The sequence below is a fragment of the Biomphalaria glabrata genome, chromosome 2 (genome assembly GCF_947242115.1).
Source record: "Biomphalaria glabrata chromosome 2, xgBioGlab47.1, whole genome shotgun sequence".
Taxonomy (NCBI): domain Eukaryota; kingdom Metazoa; phylum Mollusca; class Gastropoda; family Planorbidae; genus Biomphalaria; species Biomphalaria glabrata.
The window spans coordinates 64,397,519-64,417,760 of record NC_074712.1 but is presented as its reverse complement, the minus strand read 5'-3'; the positions used below and the strand labels follow the sequence as shown (position 1 = coordinate 64,417,760).

Below are 20,242 nucleotides of genomic sequence, written 5' to 3'. Positions count from 1 at the left end.
TTTCATTTTGACTTATTGATGTTCCCAGATTCAAACCCAGCTGCTACCATCCCCTATTGTCCTGTTGGTTTTGGACTAGGAAGTAAATTATCTTCAACTCTGAAGGAACATCCAAAACATGTACAATATCCTGGAATAGCATGAGGCTGAGGGAACTCTGCCATATAAACAGAAAGCAGTCTGTTTGCATAACAATGTGAAAACCAGGTTTTTTAGTCACAAAGATTTGCTTGAAATGGTCCATAATTTTTGTATACAGAGATTTTATACATTGTTGCTTATGAAGTTGCAACCCAAAAAAGGGTTTTCTTTTGGAACAGGTACTGTGGTAAAGTCTTTAGCATAATAACTTAGATTTATTCTTCTAGATCTAGCTTGTCATCTTCAGCTATAGTTCACTGCTTCCTGCAAAATGGGGGTGTGGTCACTGACTGGTAAAGTGTTTCTGAGTGGTCTCAGGTTCACATCTCAGTGAAGACGAATTAGAATTTTAAGATGCCCCAGAGTCTAGTCACCTCCAAAGGGGACAAGACACTGGTTGGCGTTTGGCCATAGTCCTGGCCACATGACAACCATATTAACATCTGACCATCTCTGTCTTTTACCTGGAGTCAAATAGCCATACATTAATTTTTTTCTTCACATATTTAGAGACAGACTGGTAAGGTGTGTAAGATTGATAAATCCGACTAGTGGGGCATGGGTTTTGTACGCACAAACTGTTTTTGGTGCACAAACTGATAAATTGGTCTGTCCGGTTCAAAAGGATAATTATAATAATCAAGTTCACCCTTCAAACACCCTTAACTTACAATGATCAAGTTTTACAATTCCCCACTTAATAACTGAAACTACCAAAACAACAAACAAGTGTTATGCACAAGATGAAAGAAACAACAACTACTTAGTTTAAAAGAAACAATGTCACGTACACTGTGTCTATATTTAGCCATAGTCTATATTTAGCTTGTCGGCGGAGTTTTAGCTACCTCGGGATATTCCATCACGCGGCAGGGCTATGTGTCAGAATAAATGTGATTGGTTTTGAAATATTAATTATTGTACATTGAGCTGCATTTATTGGTTGGCATTGCAACGAGGGGATGTTAGACACGTGACAACGCTATACCCGGGGAAAGATTCTAGATTTTTAGTCAGTGTCGTACGGAACGTGTTAGGATTCAGATGTATATTTTACATTATTGTGTAGATCATTTATTTAGCAGAATTATATTTATTCTGTTCTATTCAAGTACATTTAACCATTGTAATTATTTGTGAATAGCTTTTCCAAGTTTTGAATTAAAGCATTTGTTTTAGACGAAGAGAAGTTTCTTTATTGAATATAGTAATATACTTAGATCGACTTAGCGATTTACAACTTTTAGATGATCCTCTTATCAACTGGCAACATTCTGAATGATCGTATTATCAACTAGATCTAGCTACTTCTATACGATCATCTTATTAAAGACGATTTCAAGATCCTCGGCAATTACGATAATTGATTGTGCTTCAACGTGACATCTTAACATCAAGTTTGATTGTAACATCTAGCACCATTGATGATCGTAACAAACAACAACTACTTACTTTTTACTATCTGCATCTTGCTTTAAAAAATGAAGCTCTTTTAATGTTTGTAGAATATCCAATGGACACAGTCCTGTTTCTTCACTAATGTCTAATGAGAAAAACAAAAACATTTTTATATTATGTTATGTTATGTTGTGCTTATTTCATCACAAAACAATTCTAGCATTTAAAATAAAACATTTTTAGGCAAATAGAGCTTATTTAAAAAAAAAAAAAAAAAGCTATGATTTAAGAGATTCAACTATTCAGCTATAATAATATGTGGTTTGTGCAAAGTGAAAGATTTTTCTGTGTATCTTCCTGTCAGTTATGATGCTAGAGCTTCAGCTATGCGAATGTGTTTCTCTGATAGAAATGATCTAGATCTAACCAACAAGAATAATTTGTACACATAAAAGGCTGCTAAAATATTAATGTGCAATTACAACATTAATTCTTATGTAAGTCTAAGTAGTTACATTATTTTAAAACCTATTCAAAGCTTGCTCTATCAATGTTGTTTTATTTTATGACAAGGTGGCATGTGCATACAAACAGTTAAATTATTTGGAAGGACTGTAGGAGTTGTACATAGTTCTTGCCTTAAGATTAATAGCAACACGTATTAATTGTATTCATATTTATTGCTGCATTTCTTTTTAAACTTTTGTTGCTGAAGTTCCGCCGTGTCCTATCAAAACCATTTTCACCAGAAAATGATAATAATCAATATTTATGTAACTTCTAGTTCAAGGTTTTGCAAAGTTATTGTTATTATAATAAGCTTTTAAAAAATTGATCTAGTTCAAGGTTTTTGCCAAGTTATTGTTATTATAATAAGCTTTTAAAAAATTGATCCAACAATTAACATCAAAAACATTCATCTAAATACTTTTGACTTACTTCTAATGGACACAGCTTTGTCTCTGTGGCATGAGAAATACTGAAAGATGATACTTCGCCAATAAGCCATATAACTAACAGCACCAAGTGCAGATAATGGTTTCTCTGGGGAGCCAAAACATTCTTCTCTTCTTGATAACAGATAACCTGCCCAATGAAAGACGAAGCATCTATTTAGTCCAACTGATACAGATAAGAGTAGTGTTACATGGTAAATAGTAACATTAGAAATAATTGAATTTATTATGAATGAACAACTGTGCAGGATCAGATGATGGAGTAACAATATGAATGAGAAATTACCCATGGCCTAAACTGTGCTGATGTGCCAAATACCCAAAATATCAAATATCATTAATAGAACTGAGTTAGGTTTTAATGCTGAGAGGTCAAGAGTATTTTGTCAGTCTGTGGCAATGGGATTCATTCCTACTGAATTAGGTAGTCTTGATCTTGCTGATGAATACATTATTTTAATGACATAAAAATAAATGTGACAGTGAAACAATTGTGTTATTCAGTCTATTAGAACTAAAATTAGTTCCCGACATCCTGTACTACATTACAAACTAGCTAACAAAAAACAAAAAAACCTGGCACCCAAAGACTTAAGGAAAAAGATCAATGTAGGGACTTACTGAAGTCTATAAGAAGACGGCCATATCCTTTCCTCATGTACTGGGGCATTGTCATAATGCATGAAACATTGTACTTTTGTTGACAGTGTTTTTCCTGGAAATACAGAATATGGAATTTAAAACTCCCCACAAAACTTCAGATTTATTCATTTTATAATTCTTTTATTAATTTTAGAGCAGTTATTCACAAATTCCATCCAGTAATTCAATTCAGATTTATCACAGAATACTTGTAAAATTATTTTTCTTTCCCTATTACAAAGATGTAGAATCTTTTTCAGCCCATGGTTTATATACATTTCCAAAGTGCATGTCATATGAAAGAACAGCTACAGCCATTCTTATAATAAACAAGTAATAAATAGTGAAGTGTTTGACGTTGAATATCCTAAATCAACTTCTAAATGCCCAGCTGTATAATGTGAATCAGAAAATGAATGGAGGATGAGAACTCTACCGAACAAGCACAGAAACAAATATTCTTGTCTTTGTGATGAAGCAGCTAACCTCTGATTGTAGTGCAAAAAATGACACCTAATTTTCGTTATAGACAACCTTATGCCTTCATTAAGTATTTTTCTGAAGTCTATCCTACCAGGTAAATTACTGTGCACCCTGACTTTCATGTGTTAAAGGCCCTATGCACTTTTCCTTTGTTTAGGGGTATTAAGATAGTTTATTCCCTGTTAAATTCTCAAGCAAACAAAACACAATTACTAATATTTCTTTTTTTTTAACTCAGCATTTACACAGGCTCAGACAACCTTCAATCCACATTAGGCCTAGTTTTCAGCTGCTGCTGCATTAGAAAATTAATTGCCCCTTTGCATTATTTTCAATTATTTAATTTTAATTGAATTTTGGTTAAAGTGTCAAAAGTTGAACTGCAAACATGTATAAGCTGATAAATAATGATTAGATTAGGCTTGCGTGCTGGCAATTTTACATTTATAATACTGCTTATCAAATGAGATCCTAGCACACACACACATACACACAAATGTGATTGTACTGAAAGGTAATATATAACTAACCTTTGAGAAATAACCAACGATATGAGAGCCATAGTCATCATTTAAAGTCAAGACATAAAATAGAAATGGCTCCACATCATAATAAAGTGTTTTATGATCTAAAAAGAGTTTGGCTAAGAGACACAGGTTCTGACAATATAATTTGCTAGTTTGTCCGTCCACCTCAAACACAGAGAGGTCTTTGTTGCGATAGATCTCATCTGCTGGGGGATGGCGCAGTTCACACTTGTCCTAGAAAAAAAAAAAAAAAAAAAATTAACTAATGTTAGATAAAAACAAAGCTATCATTTAATTTCAATTTACAAACAAATTTTCTTAAGAATGAGAGTTGCTTTATTAATACTACTTTTAAACAACTTACAATGTGGCGTCGAAGACTATTTCCACTTTTCATGTACTTAAGGCAATACTCACAGATGTACAGCTTTGGTAAGCTGGAAAGAGACAACGCAAGGAAATGACATCACTAGACTTCAGATACAATACAATGGCAGAATTAGTCATACAAACAATGAAATGACTCCATTACATTATCAGTAATGACTTTGATATCAACACAATAAAATTAATTTTTTGATACATTTTATAAGTAATTTTAACCAAAAAATTGTAGCAAACTAGTTGTAAGGGATTGTGGCAGTTAAACTATTGGTGAAATACATTCATTTGCTTTTCATGTATAGTAGTTTGAATCATATAAAATTACCCATTATTAATAAATTCACAGTGAGTGCATATATATATATATATATATATAAAAAAGGTCTTATTATACTTGAGTGGATTTATTGAATTCAACACCCTTTTTTTTGTAGCCATTTAAAAAAAAAGGAATTAATATTAGAAATCTAAAATTAGAATATAGCTATGAGCAAAAAAGATTGTAATCAACCATGGAAGAAAACATTTGCTGATTTTGCATGATGATCAAGGTTATAAGAAACAATAGGCATCTTCATGAAACACTTTTTAAAAGTTTTAATTAAAAATTTGTATCTTTTCAACATTTATTGTACTACGAATTTGCAAAACATGACTAGCCTGGTAAAATGACAGACAGTAACATAATGAAATGACATATTAAAGCATACAGGTGATCCTACCTGGCATACTCCTGAGGGTAAGGAGAAGAGTACCATGTTTGTATCTCAAACTGACCCATTTCTATACATGGAGGATAGCGAGGAGTTTCGACAACAGGTTTAACATCTTCCCCTGTTTCACTTTGTCTTTCAAAAGATGGTTTGGGTTCTGGCTTAGGTAGAGCCTAGAGAAGAGAATGGTTCAAGTGTTACTAAAAGAGTCACAAGGAAGAACATGCTTTTGCACCAAGGTCAGTGGATCTCTAGGAAGTAATAAAAGGTACCATGTATTATGTATCACAAGCTGAGTAGGCACTGCCCAAGTGGCCTAAACTTGAACCTTCTTTAGCAACTAGAATGATTTCATTCATATTCATTTGTATATTCTAGCAATGAAATAAAACTGGTTACATCATATCCCTTATACTGAAGATACACCAGACTCATGAAATAGTATAAAAAGCGATGTGAGCATATGGTCATGGTTCATTCAATTTAGTCTGCTCATTTTACTAATACTATTTTTACTTAAGGAAATCTATTTCATGAGAATACAATAGTGTGATTTAAACTTTTTTATAATCCCAATAGTTGTCTTTTAATTTTTAACATAAGAAGGTTTTTTTTGCATTCCCTGGATTCCTGACTAATATCTTTGACTTTTTTCACACTCAGTAATAGATCTAATCATTACCAATTAATACTTGTGGAAAAATCCATAAGACTGAACCAAAGGAAACAAAAAGATGAATATTATGCCCATTATCTAAACAAGGAGAAAACATATAGATTTTAGTCCCATTAATGAGGTGAGTCACTTGCATTAAGACTGAGACTGCTTTATTGAAACTTTGTGATTACAAGGACTCTTTTTCAATCAAAAGGCAACTTTCCACAAAAGATAACAGGCGCAATACACAGAGAAGTCCATGAGTGACTACACACTGATGTCTTGATATTTTTCAAATTCATTAGTCAACAAGTAGCCCTGATACAGTTTGCCCAAGACGAGTATTTGCACCATTTGTTCTAGCCTCAATGGACAGAAGTCACCCACTTCAGACAAATTGACTAGTTACAATGGATTGGGTGGCAGTTGTCTAAGATTTTCCTGACTTTGCAGAGGCATTTTGGTTCAGAAAGTTCATTTAATTATGGCATGCATGATTTTGGACACAATGACTAGTTTGGATGACATAATGCATATGTTAGCAGGTTTTTAAATACTTGCACTATACAAATTAACTAAGATAATCTCTTGTAGTTTGACGCTGTTTTAAATTTATACAAGATACACTTCAGAGCACCATCATGATATTCAGCAATATGGATGACATAATGCATATGTTAGCAGGTTTTTTAATACTTGTACTATACAAATTAACAAAGATAATCTCTTGTAGTTTAATGCTGTTTTAAATTTGTATAAGATACACTTCAGAGCACCATCATGATATTCAGCAACACGGATGACATAATGCACATGTTAGCAGGTTTTTTAATACTTGTACTATACAAATTAACAAAGATAATCTCTTGTAGTTTAATGCTGTTTTAAATTTGTATAAGATACACTTGAGAGCACCATCATGATATTCAGCAACATGGATGACATAATGCATATGTTAGCAGGTTTTTGAATACTTGTACTATACAAATTAACAAAGATAATCTCTTGTAGTTTGACGCTGTTAAATTTGTAAAAGACACACTTCAGAGCACCATCATGATATACATAACGTCTGCTCATAACAAAAACAATTTAAAGGCAGGAGCTAGCCTCCAGTTGGCAATCAGCTAGTAAAGTAAAAATGACTAAGAACATGTTTGATTTACAGCACATATGGAAAAAGTTTTTCAATGTTACAAGTTTTATTCAAAAAGGGACATAAGTGGAAGTTCATGTTTAAACATTTATAAATGTTCAAATGGCTATTCAATGGTCATACAATTTTTCTTCATTTCAACAATCTTCAACTCTATACAGTATGGCAAAAAAAGATTAATATTTTTTTTTTTACCTTATCTAACTCTCTTTGAGCCATTTCCTGGGCTTGTTTAAAAAGTGTAACATCTTCCTCTGTCACATATGTGACATTTAAACATTTATAAAGGTTCAAATGGCTATTCAATGGTCATACAATTGTTCTTCATTTCAACAATCTTCAACTCTATACAGTAAGGCAAAAAAGATTAATATTTTTTTTTTTACCTTATCTAACTCCCTTTGAGCCATTTCCTGGGCCTGTTTAAAAAGTGTAACATCTTCCTCTGTCACATATGTTGGCAGGATCATACCAGCTTTTGTACGAATAGTATCTGCAAGTAAAACAGCCAGACAATTGATTACAGGAATCGCATTGTACATTTTCAAATTGAAACTATGTTAATAGACTCAGAATTGAACTTTAAATGTAAGGAAACAACAACAGAAGAACAAATATAACTTATAACAAGTTATTTTTATAATGCATGCAACAAAAAAAAATGGCACACATCTTTCAAACCATTCAGGGTTAGAGTTCAACAAACAATTTACACAACTGTTATAGATTATGGTGTTGAACAGTGCTAGGTATTAGTTGGTTGGCAACAGATTAGCTTTCTTTTTTTTTAAATAGTTTTTTTTTCCTTCACATTTTTAAATGACCTTAGGTTAGTATGAGCAGGTTAGAAATCATCTTATCCACATTAAGATTACAAATTACAATTAGATTATTCAGAATGAACATTCATAAATAAAAATTTCCCCACAAATTAGATTGGATTCAATGTCCCACTGTATAGGTGATAGTTGAACTAGCTAGTACTGAAGTGGAACTTTATGTAAATGGGGAGTCTCAACACAACAGGAGCTCTAAAGAGGACATTATTGGTGCAACATATAACATGTACACATGAGTAGAAATCAACGCAGGCACTCTCAATCAAACGGACACTTAAATAAAATATACAAGGGCTTTAATCACTGGAGATGGGGGAGACGGAGAGCTTACCCCTGAACATTTGGCTGCCTTCGAGCCTGCCAACTCTCCTTTGTGCCAAACAAGTCCTGCGACCCCGAACACCTTTATTAAAGCCGTCCTGGGACCCGTATTGTCGAAACTCCTGCAAAGTCATCTGCATAAGGTTATTCATCTCCTCCCACCAAGATAAATGCCGCCGGGATGACAGAGCAGAATCAGATTTCTTGGAACAGCTGTCACTTATACACACATTCAAACATTGGCCATCACAGTGAAGTGCTTTGGGGGAATCCCAGCAAGAAGTACAAGAAGAACAAGTCAGGTTGGAGCCAGACAATGAGTTGGAACTAGGCTCTGTTCTAGAAGTGTACACCGGTAATGCCCTCTTGCGCTCACCTGTTGCATTAAAAAACTCTGACAGACCATCAAAAAGCCCACGCAACTGACCACTAAGTGGAGGCCCCCCAGTTTTTTTGCGTCCCCTGGAGGCCTGAACTAATTTTGAACGTTTTATTAATCTACTAGCTGTCTGATGAGCACTTGTAGTCCGAGTGGATTTTTTATCACTTTGTTTTTTATAAGACATTTTCTGACTAGAGTTAGTGTTTTCCTCCATCAGGCCTAGAAGGGGAGGCTGTATTGCACTGAGGGAGACTCTTGAAGAGCGTTTGTTAGATGGGGTGAAAAAACGAGAGAGACCATCAACCAAATGTTTGGTTTCAGGAAGAATACTAAGCGTTTCTAGACAAGCCCCGTTCAGTGCAAACTCACTAGGAGAGAGCACTTCACATTTGGATGCATCCTCATGTTCACTTTCTTCACTGCTTTCAGATTTCACTGGCTTTTTTCGGACAACTTTTAATTTCTTCAATTTCATTTTTTTAGCTGCTTGCAATAACCTAGTGTTGACAAAAGGAAAAAAAGAAAGATAGAAATAAAACTGACTATAAAACAAATCTGTAATAAAAACTTTAAGTATTTAAAAAACAACAACAACAATGTTTCAGTCAAATGAGATATGTACATTTTCTTAATCAAAAGTACCAATGATAACCTTTAAAACAAAGTACAGCTGTTACTTTAACTCCTCCCTTACATTAAAATTTATATTTTTTTGTGTCTGGTAGGAGTGATAGAGAGCTTGAAATTAGTCAATAGCGTCACACCTTAGGTTTATCCAAGACAAAAAAAAAAGTATCTTGGAAAATAAAAGTGGCCATTCATTAAAATAGCTATATGAAAGCTTAATTAATTATTGGCCACATAAATATAAAAACATGCAGTTTCCATTGAAAGATCTTTTTTCTCTCCTAGCTTTAGAAAAGTATGTGAGATACAAAATAGATATCTGATTAATAAATCAATTGATTATTCTCTACATAAAGTTTAATTTTTAAAAAATTCTCCACAGACAACTAATTCTAACCCAGTTAACACCACAATATTTAAGAGAATAATAGCTGAAATGCATAACAAAAAATATATATATATACTTATATAAATGATTCTACTAAGAAATAAAAAAAACTAAATTAAAATAAGAAGAAAAAATATTGATAGTGATAATATTCAAAAGAAATACAAACAAGTTGAGAAATAACAATGTGCAAAGCATTGAAGTGTCAAAGAGTGTCAACACCTTACCTTGCTTTCTTTAACTTCTGTTTGGATGTAGCTTGAATCTGAGATTTAATATTTACTGTGTACAACATTGCTGCCTCCAAGAAGGTCTTGCCTTTCTTTGTCCCTCGTTCTGGGTCGCACAAATTACACTTCCAGTCTCCTAATACATACATAGGAAAAAATAAATTTAACAACAAATAAATATTATTTAGTATAATAATAATAATGTCAGTAAAGTTGACAACGGAAAGATAAGCAGGTAAAAAACATACATGTGAACACTGAAATTCTAAGCACAGATTAAGACTTGTGCACTAAAATACATACTCACTTTCAATTTTAAATAATAAAAAAAATTTAATAACATGAATAGTGAACTCTGGGTATTTTAAGATCATTATTAATAATTAATTGTTAAAAAAAACAACAACTTCAATGTTCCCTGTTCTATTCTTTTTGTTATTCTTTATAGACTTCTAAGACTACAGACAATGTTTCATCTACAATACATGAAATTCACATGTTTGGTTCTGTCATTGATGCATGAGGTAAAGAATAGATATCAGAACACAATTTTATCTACAACCCTAGAAGATACTTCTGGCCGGACAATCACTGGTATTACAAGATTTAACCCCATGAGCCTATCTGCCGATCTTTTGCTCACATAATTCTAGAAAGTAATTACTTTGTACACGTACCCTTTGGAGGTTTAATGATTGGAGGATCACAGCAGGCCATGTGGAAACCTCTATCACAGAAATCACAGAATAACATATCATCCTGAAATACAACAATGATCAATACCAAATGGAATATTTTTGGATGAGACAACATAGTGATGAAAGTCATACCAATCAATCTTTTTGCTTTTATTCCTTAGAACTTAAATAGCTTTAATTCTTTTTTTGAATAAATTGTAGGAACTCAAGGACTATATTACCACTTTTCTAAGTTAAAATTTCGTTTTCACTTAACATTCTTACTTACCTCTTTACCAGATTTACCACAAAAAGAACACTTTTTACAATTGATACACTGCCATCTTAGTTTACGAACTTTTGCAGTGAGCTCAGAAGAAAATTTCAAACATGAAGGATGACCTGAAGACAATGTTTACAGAAAAAATACTTACAAATTTGTAGAGAGTTACAGCTCAGTTTATATATATATATGCATGTTTCAATTTTCCCATTTTGGTGTCATTCAGTTCATATACAAATGTCATGTTTTACATAGTGGTAACAAAACAACAATCTTAAGACATGGAATAGAACATATATACTAATTTGTTATAATTCTAAACCATACTTCATACACTTAAATAGCATTTATTTATTTCACTTCATGCATGTTCCATTCTATCTATAGAGTTATTTGCCATACACAAATATTAAAGGTTAAAACTTTAAAAGTCCAATATGTCTGCAATAGAAATTTATTATAAGCAGATGATTGCGACCTGAATACCTCAAGCAAAGCATATATATGTTCAAAAGAGTATATCCCCTTGCTAAGGCCTGCAAAAATTGGGCATGATTATTAATATACACTTTTTATGGACCAGCCTCCTCCCAATGTGAGAGGATGTAACCATGGAGCTGGAAATTTACCTTTACCCTTTACCTTTACCTATCCCTTAGTCTGTTGGACCGTTGGGGCACCAGGCAAGATTTGTCGACCGTCTTTCTCCATTCCTCCCTTTTTTTTGCCTTGTTCAGAACCTCTCTCAATGGCAGGCCTGTCCATTCTTTAATGTTGTCCTCCCATCGCTTTTTCTGTCTGCCTCTTTTTCTTTTCCCTGGCACTGTTCCCTGAAGAAAGGTCTTTGCGAGCCCCGTAGATCTCGTAATGTGGCCAAAGGTTTTAAGCTTTCGTTTTTTCACAATAGTAAGCAGGTCGTCATGAGCTCCGATCGCTACAGTAACCCTGTCTCTGATTTCTTGGTTTGTGATGCGGTCTTTGGATGTGATGCCTAGGATCCTTCTGTAGCATCTCAATTCCATTGCTAGGATCCTCCTCTCAAGCTCTGCATTCAACGTCCACGACTCACAAGCATATAAAAATGTGGCCATGACCAGAGAGCGCATCAGTCTAATTTTGGTGCCGAGGGCTAAGCCCTTATCTTTCCATATTATTTTAAGTTTTGAAAGGGCTGCTGTGGACTGTGCTATTCGGGCCAATAATTCGGGTTTTGTTCCCTCATCTGAGACAATAGCTCCGAGGTATTTGAAGCTGTTAACACTAGTTAGCTTTTCACCAGCTTTTAGCTGGAAATAGGTTGTCAGAAATTAGCGAGCAAAAAAAAAAAGCGTTTTTTTATTTGATAAGACCAATCAATAAATGCCTGTGTTGCGAATGAAAAATACATCAATCCTACACCTCATAAAGGACAGTATTCATGATACAGCAAAAAAGGCTCTGTCTATAATGAGACATTTTGTACTAAAAACCATTATAGGTGAAAAGTGCAACAGTCCTAGATTACAGAAAACATATTTCTATTACATTGTACAGCAGTTTTATCAAAAGAACTTTGTAAGTTGTGCTGGTCACAAACAATTAAGTTTTAGTTCTGCAATGCCAATTATAAAAACACTAGCATCTGTTTCTAAGTGAGAAATGGTGCAAAAGATATCAGTAAGGATGTTCACCTATCACTAAATAGTGGCGTATGCTATGCAACGGGTCGACTAGTACCCTATAAATCAAATCAGCTTGCGTAAAATATTATATCTTGAGTAGACCCAAACAAATGTTTCGCATGACTTTCATTTATGCCAGTAGTTGTTAAATGGTTGATAAAATGATAATGCAAATAATTTTAAGTACTTGGTGAAAGAAATCATAAAATGTATAAACCCTAAAAACAAAACAAAAAATGAGATGTAAAGCATTGAAATGTGTGAGCAACACACCAGTTATCCACACCATTGCTGCTATAATCTATCATGACTGTCATACCATATCTGTTCAACACTGTCATAACAAGACCTTGGTATGTGAGCCACTGTTTTTACATCCATCACATGTAATTTAATTTGTAAATTCTAGATTTCTGTCTCCCATCGGGCCTGCCACTCTCTCTAGGTGACAAGTTACACACTGTCTGAGGTCCGAATAGGGAATTCGGGTTCATGTTACTACTTAATGTAATCCTAAAAATAGAGCATCCATTTGTGAGTCTACGAGAAATACTTTTGTTCCTATAGGAGCATGTACATCCAACCTTCACATCCATCTTGGATCCATCTGTGTAAATGTCGCCACATACCTCTAACATATTTGCCTAAAGTGGATTTGTGTGTTAGGGTCTATGTTTCCTTTTTTTAAAGTTGGATAGGGATCAATTTACAACACTGCTCAATCAAACAAGATATAATCCAAAACTATTTACTCAAAAGGCTCCCTCGGGTTAAGACTGACTCACAAAATGTACTCACCACTGCTGCCACAATCTGCACAAGAAATCAAATCTTCCCATTTTCCTTCTCTATTTTTATCAGCACCTTCAAGACAAAAACTGCACAAAGGTAAAGGGGTAGCCTTTTTCTGAATGAAGAGAAAATACAGAAACACATTTATTTTATAATTATCTAGCATTAAATTAACACCAAAATGAAACATTACAATTTTATTGTGGCGTTTACAAAAGGTGAAAGAACAAATGTCTGTCAAACAAAATATACAAATTACAACAGCTGTCAAGTTGTGTGTAGTAGCCAGTGTCTTAATGTGAGAAGTTAATTTAGTTTTTTAACTTATGAAAATCCTACTCACAGATCATTGACATGTGAGAATAGGGACAGGACTGACAATAGAGCAAAGGACAAAGGGAGTGAGAACATAGTGAGACAAGAGACAATTTGTATAGTATTTATATCTATTTATAAATATAGTTAGTTATATTCAATTCTGGTGGAACACATTTAGACAGTACAAGATTAACTTTAGTTCCAGAGGATGGTACATTGGTACATAGTTGTAAGGAGTTTTTGAGAGATAATATACACTAAACAACTGGATTGCATGACTAGGGACACGCATAGGATGTAATCATTTTCTTTTTTGAAGTAACATCTGCATTTTATAAGATAAAGGGTTGTGTCATGGGAGACTAGACAACCCTGAAATGTAGAGATTCTTGCAGAAACGTAGTAAAGTAAGACAATTTAAGTTATTGCTAATCCTACAATTAGGAAGTTAGCTGATAATTTGTCAATTATCAGCTAAGGAGTTTTATTTTTAATTTAGTGTTGTTAGTGATGTTTTGATTTTTTTTTTTAAATCAGAGCGACTGTCTATAATAACAGTGTCAAGTTGGTAACAATCAGGGTCAGCTAGAGCCAGTTAAGAAAACAATCCTTAGGTCAGTGTCAAGTAATGTCAAAGACTGTAGATTATAGGTGAGCAGAAACAGCCAGTGGGATGTGGTTGACAACAAATAGGTGCATTGCTGCGAATGCAGCTTTGATTTGAATGTGAATGTTATTGCTAACCTATTTTAGTTGCTTACATGTTCAATGTTAGTAGTTTTAATAAATTAATGATTCATTTAATGTAGCAAAGTATTGAAAATAGTTATTGTCCATGAAATAAACATTAATAATTTAGTTAACATTATAACTTCTTAATAATCAAATATATAATTATATGCAATATTGTAGATTAATGCTCACTATATTTTTTTTTTAAATTGTGTTTAGAAAAAGAAGTTCACAAGTACTTAGATTTAAAAGTTGCATTAATATCTGTTTTATGATTTGATGTGCTGATTAGTTTAATATCTGATAATTTATTAGTTGTAAAAAAAAAAAAAAAGGCACAGCAAGATTAAATCCTACAATCTATGAGGGTATAGTAAACAGAAGATTTTGACAGCAGCCAATATTTATTTAACAAACAAAAAAAAATGCAAAAATATCAAGGCTCTTATAAATGGAATGAATTTGCCATTGGTTAAATTTAAGTTACTAAAGAAGAAAAAGAGAACCTAAAATTTTAAGGACTTGCCCAGCCAAGATAATCAGAATAAGAAATATATAGTGTGAAAGTAATTACTAGTTATTTTTTAAATGCTGCTTATCATTTTAATAGGACAAACTTGATGATTTAATTTTGCTAACAATGCTAATAACAATACTTGACCTTATAGTTTTTGTTATTCCTAAACAAAATTAGCTTTCTAAGCTCACTCTGCTGTAACTCATTAATTAAACTGATAAAAATAAAATGTAGCTTAGCTTACCCTGTTGCGTTCAAAAGGCAATACTACTTCTACATCTGCCAAATTAACTGGAGGACTTTCTTTGACTTTGCCCTCCTCAATGGCAAGCTGTACGAATTTTCCAACCTGCACCAGCTTTTTTTGTTGTATTGCTCTTCGTACACAAGTGCGCAAGTTTTTCATTAGAACTCCACTTTCATTTCCTTTCACAGTATATTTAGAATGAATATATCTTTCAATGGATTTTAACATCATGCCCTTAGGTTCCTGGGACTGTTTTAAACATTGAATAACTAGTTTTGTTAAATCAGTTTTCTTATCCAGTTCTAATGTTTTGGCCTGACTTTTGACAGGTGCTTGCAAAGCTGGATCTTTATATGTATAATCATTGTTATTTTCGACTCGTAAAAGCTTGCCATTTTGAACAGATAGTTCCAGCTGTTCAAGAATGGACTCTTCTGTCACCTGATGATTTTGACGAATGGCATTTATTATTCTGTCCTTATTTGGACGCTGCTTCTGATGCTTTATTTTGTGGACAGCTTCTAGAATCCATTCTAAATAAGTAGCATTGACCTCCACGGTTTTATCCGTTTCTTTAACCATTTTATTTCTTTCTGAAGAATTTGAGAATAAAGTAGTAGAATTTATGTTTCTTAATCACATGACTTCTTTATATCAATATGTTAGGACAGCAGTCATTTTTTTGAACGTCAGAATGCTAGTAACATACCTGAAAGTATAAAATAACTTTTAAATTAAATAACATTTTTTCTTATTAAACAGATTAAATTTCATTAGATAAAGATTATTTATTATTTATTATTCATGATCATTACATCTATAGACTTTATACATTGATAAGTATTATAAAATTAGATATCTAGATCTAGAATCCAGATCTAGACTCTTCTAGTCTAGATCTAGGTTCTAACCTAGAATATCTAGATTTCTAGCTCTAGATTAGAAGATCTACTAGACTTCAATGACTTCATAAGTCATAAGATAAGATAAACGTCTAGATCTAGATTTTAATTTACGTCTTACAGTATATTGAGTATAGATAGTAATATGGCGGAAAACAGATTGAGTTCTCAACATTCTACTTTTAGGACCATTTTTTTGATCAATTTCAAATTGGCTATTATTGACATATTATATATCAAATTTATTGCCCAAGAATAGAGGAATTCAAAAAAAATAAAATCAGAAGCAGCTGACAATTATTTAACTTGAAAAAATGAGGTCAAACACACTTACCCCTAATAATGAAAAATCCATCACTCACAGAAGATATGTCCAATTATCCATGAATTTCACAAATTCACAATATTATTAATAGAAAAATGTATCACAAAGTAAAGTATATTTATAGAACATTTGAAAAAAATATATAAACATGTGTTTTAAGACATTTATGCCTATTAATTGAGCCCCCCCCCCCCAGACCCCACCCCCTCGGTAAAAAAAAAAGTTGCAAATTATACTTTATCATCATCCTGAATAACAAAACCATTATCAGTTTTGACATATTATGTATCAATTTTAATGCCCAAGAACAGAGGAATCCAAAAAAAGTAAATTCATTATCATCAGACAAGTATTTAACATAAAAAAATGAGATCAAACACACTTACCCCTAATATTGAAAAATCCAAAATTCACAGAAGATATGTCCAATATTCCATGAATTTCACAAATTCACAATATTATTAACATAAAACTGTGTCACAAAGTAAAGTATATTTATACAACATTTGAAAAAACAAACAAACAACTTTGAAATGTATTTATAACTAATAAATAAGTCTCCTCTTCGGCCCACCCTACCATAAAAAGTCACTTTTTTTTTCTTATATTTATCTTCATTTTTTTTTACATAAATACAGTATAATATATAGATGTATTTTAGACTAGAAAAGATCTAATATTAAATGAATTATTATCAAGATATAAATAGATCTTGTTCTTGATCATTTCTAGATCTAGGCATTTGAGGTCTAGACTCTAGACCTAATAATAGGCTTAAGCTAGAAGTGCATGGTGTTTTCTGTTTACTATCTCAAATAATCTCAATTTTTGTATCTGTTGTAAATGTTGCTGAGAAAAGAAATAAAAACATTTATATTTGGTTTATATGTGTTTGTTGTTATTTTTAACGATGTCTTAAGTTTAAGTCATAAGATGATAAGTGGATCTATTCTTCTATAGTCTATATCTATAGTAATCTATAATCTATAGAGATTTAGAATTTACTATTTAGTCTTAGATCTAGACTAATCTATAAATCACAAACATAACAAGTATTATTAGATCTAGTGTCTAGATAAAGAAAAATGTAGTATCTGCGTTATTTTGGTATCTCTAGTCTAGATCTACTAGTACCTCTAGACCTAGATCTAAATTACTGTCTAGATCTAGATCTAGATCTAGATCTAACAATGGAAGTGATACAGCACTCGATTTTTTACCGGTCAGCATTTTTTTTAGATCTAATCTAGCAATACCGTAATTAATTTTAATCTAAACATTTAGAGTCTATATCTACAATCCAATCTTAAATCCCGATCTTGGTTTTCTTGGCGTTAGTAAAAAGAATTTACAAAGGAAAAAAACACTCGTAGTCGCCGTAGAAGTTTTTCTAGATCTAGATCTAGCCTCTATTAGACAGTATATAATCACTAGATCTAGACTAGGGCTAGGTCTAATCTCTATTATTATAGATTATAGATCTATGTATTCTATAATCTAGATCTAGTCTAGATTATAAAATATAAGTTAAAATTAAGATATATCGATCTCCATGCGGCATCACGCTGTGTAGCGTTTAGCCTGTTTAGCACGCGTGCGTTATTGCCGATGTCCGGTTATTCGAAAATCGGTTGTTCGATAGCGACAACGTAGTATTAAAGTACAATAATTACCTTAATAGTTGATAATATTATAAAAACTATTGTCTTATGGATAGTTCGGACTGAGATCGCTTTTAGCGATGTTTCTTTCTCGAGGATTCAGAGCGAATGATTAAAAAAACAAGTTTTTAAAAAAGCGTAAGCCCTCCGATTTCGACGACACCACTTCCGATTGGTTTATAAAAAACGTAATAAAACATTATTTTTTATATTTTTTCCTCTTTTTTAAGTACGAAAATATTGCAATATGATTTCTAAAATAAAAATATGTGTTTCCTAATTAAAATTGGTAATATTTAAGTGTAAATAAATAAATATCGGCAAGCGTACATTCGCGACAGCCAATTTTCGTATTTGCATCGAGGCTATTTTTTTTTAAATCTAGGACAAACGAACCATTCAATTTACTTTTTTTTTCCTTGAACATTTACAACAACCATTTTTTAATGATAAGTAGGCAATTTTTTTCATATAACTATAAAAATAATATGTTTCTTACCTTTTCAAAGGGGATCACATAAAACCACAAGTAAAACCTCTCTGTCGTGAATAGCCTACTTGGTGAATTTCACAAGTGCACAAAATCTTAATAAAAACGAATTTCCACAAAATGTTGCTTATGAAGCTTACACAAACATAGATCTACGTATCAGATCTAAAAAATACGTTACAGGTGGCTTAAATTCAGAGATAATGAATATTGACATTCAAAAATGCATTTTCAATGGGAAATCTGTTTTCCGCCATATAGTACTCTACATTAGACTACACAGCGACTGAGTAGATTTTAGTCTGTGAGACGATTACATCTTGAATCTAGAGTACTAGAGTAGAGTAATCTAGACTCTAGATCTATCTAGATACTAGTCAATCTAGTCAGTCTACTACTCACCAGTCTAGATTTCTAGATTCTAGACTAGACCACTAGTTACTAGTAGTAGATCTAGACTCTAGACCTATAGTCATAATAGTCAGTATTATATCAGTAGTGACAGTAGTAGTATTATACTATTGAGTATGACTATGACTTGACTATTTTCACTGTGACTATACAGTATATTTATTAACTTAATATTAATATACTCTATCTGCTATCTAATACTAGTCTAACTAGTCTATACAACCATACTGACCATAGTCTGAGTATAGATACTTTAGATAGGGGCCTACTAGATCTAGATAGTAGATCTAGAAAGTAACTTTACTAACTATATCTAGATCTAGACTGAGGGACTCTAGAATCTAGCTAGAGTCTAGAGAATCATAATCATAATGACTAGAGTCTAGAATAGTAACTTGGATGCTAGACTCTATTGAATTCATGATAATTCAAAATACTTGATAGACTCAGATAGATCTAGATCTAGTATTCTAGTCAATTATTCTCTATCTAGATCTAGACTCTTGATTTGGAGTCCAGTGTGTACTCTAGACACTAGACTAGACTATCATAGACTATCATCTATGGTAATGGTTTAGATTAGATTCAATAGATTGTTTTCGTTTACACTTTAGTTTACCTGCGGAGAGTCGATGCGCGCGAATGTTAGTCAACATTTTTTTCGAAATTCTTGCAAAATTATAATGTTGAGAAGAACAATTCAATATGCGACAGTTAAAATGTAAATTTAAATAATTTTTTAGCATCATACATACCGTATAAATAAAAGAATATTCAAGAATTTTATTAAAATTCGATAATTGTTTTACATTTCGTAATGGCGATGAAGCCGTCTCGAATCAAACATGGCTGCCCTAATTCTCTACTATTATTCTTTAAGTGTACATTACATATTATTAGATAAATTGACAATATAAATGTATTTTTATAATATTATTTGTTAGAAATAATTACCGAAAGCAATTAATTATCATCATTTCAATAATTTACAATACCTACTAACTTATTGTGACGAACTATTTCTTTCTTGGCGTAATTTGACCTTTTTTTTTTTTTACCTTTTTACCCACTTAACTAAGTTGGGCTGTACCATTACAAAGCCCCATTTGATTGGCTGATATTTGAGAAACTAGTTGCGTGTGAAAATGTGAACTCTTTGAATACAAGATTTTAAATCAATTGACTCAACAAGACTAGAAAAAGAGAACATAAAAATAATCTGCTGGAAGAAAAAATAAGGGGGTGGGGGGCTATTTTATGTTTTTGTTTTCAATGTCAACATAGATCTAACGATGTTTAGAAAATGGACAGTATGTATAATTGCTACTTATGGCACTCCAACCACTGAAGAATTCGGAAACGGGGGTTGGGGGATACAGAT

At 32.5% G+C, this 20,242-nt stretch overlaps 1 protein-coding gene across 7 annotated transcripts in view; it reads right to left on the bottom strand.

The window, feature by feature from the left end:
- Nucleotides 1–19,958, bottom strand: part of LOC106051681 (histone acetyltransferase KAT6A-like) — a 31,977-nt gene extending 12,019 nt beyond the window's left edge. Inside the window, exons 1-14 of one of the 7 annotated variants that reach the window (XM_056021976.1) lie at nucleotides 19,865–19,958; nucleotides 15,070–15,781; nucleotides 13,265–13,373; nucleotides 10,812–10,924; nucleotides 10,523–10,604; nucleotides 9,843–9,981; nucleotides 8,229–9,097; nucleotides 7,445–7,551; nucleotides 5,254–5,417; nucleotides 4,512–4,584; nucleotides 4,151–4,381; nucleotides 3,117–3,210; nucleotides 2,479–2,625; nucleotides 1,594–1,684 (exon numbers count right to left, since the gene is read on the bottom strand). In XM_056021976.1, coding sequence (XP_055877951.1) covers nucleotides 1,594–1,684; nucleotides 2,479–2,625; nucleotides 3,117–3,210; nucleotides 4,151–4,381; nucleotides 4,512–4,584; nucleotides 5,254–5,417; nucleotides 7,445–7,551; nucleotides 8,229–9,097; nucleotides 9,843–9,981; nucleotides 10,523–10,604; nucleotides 10,812–10,924; nucleotides 13,265–13,373; nucleotides 15,070–15,654 — 2,804 coding nt within the window. In that variant the 5' untranslated portion in view covers nucleotides 15,655–15,781; nucleotides 19,865–19,958. The other 6 variants (XM_056021977.1, XM_056021975.1, XM_056021979.1 and 3 more) reach the window with 6 other exon arrangements.
- Between the last annotated feature and the right edge of the window lie 284 nt (nucleotides 19,959–20,242).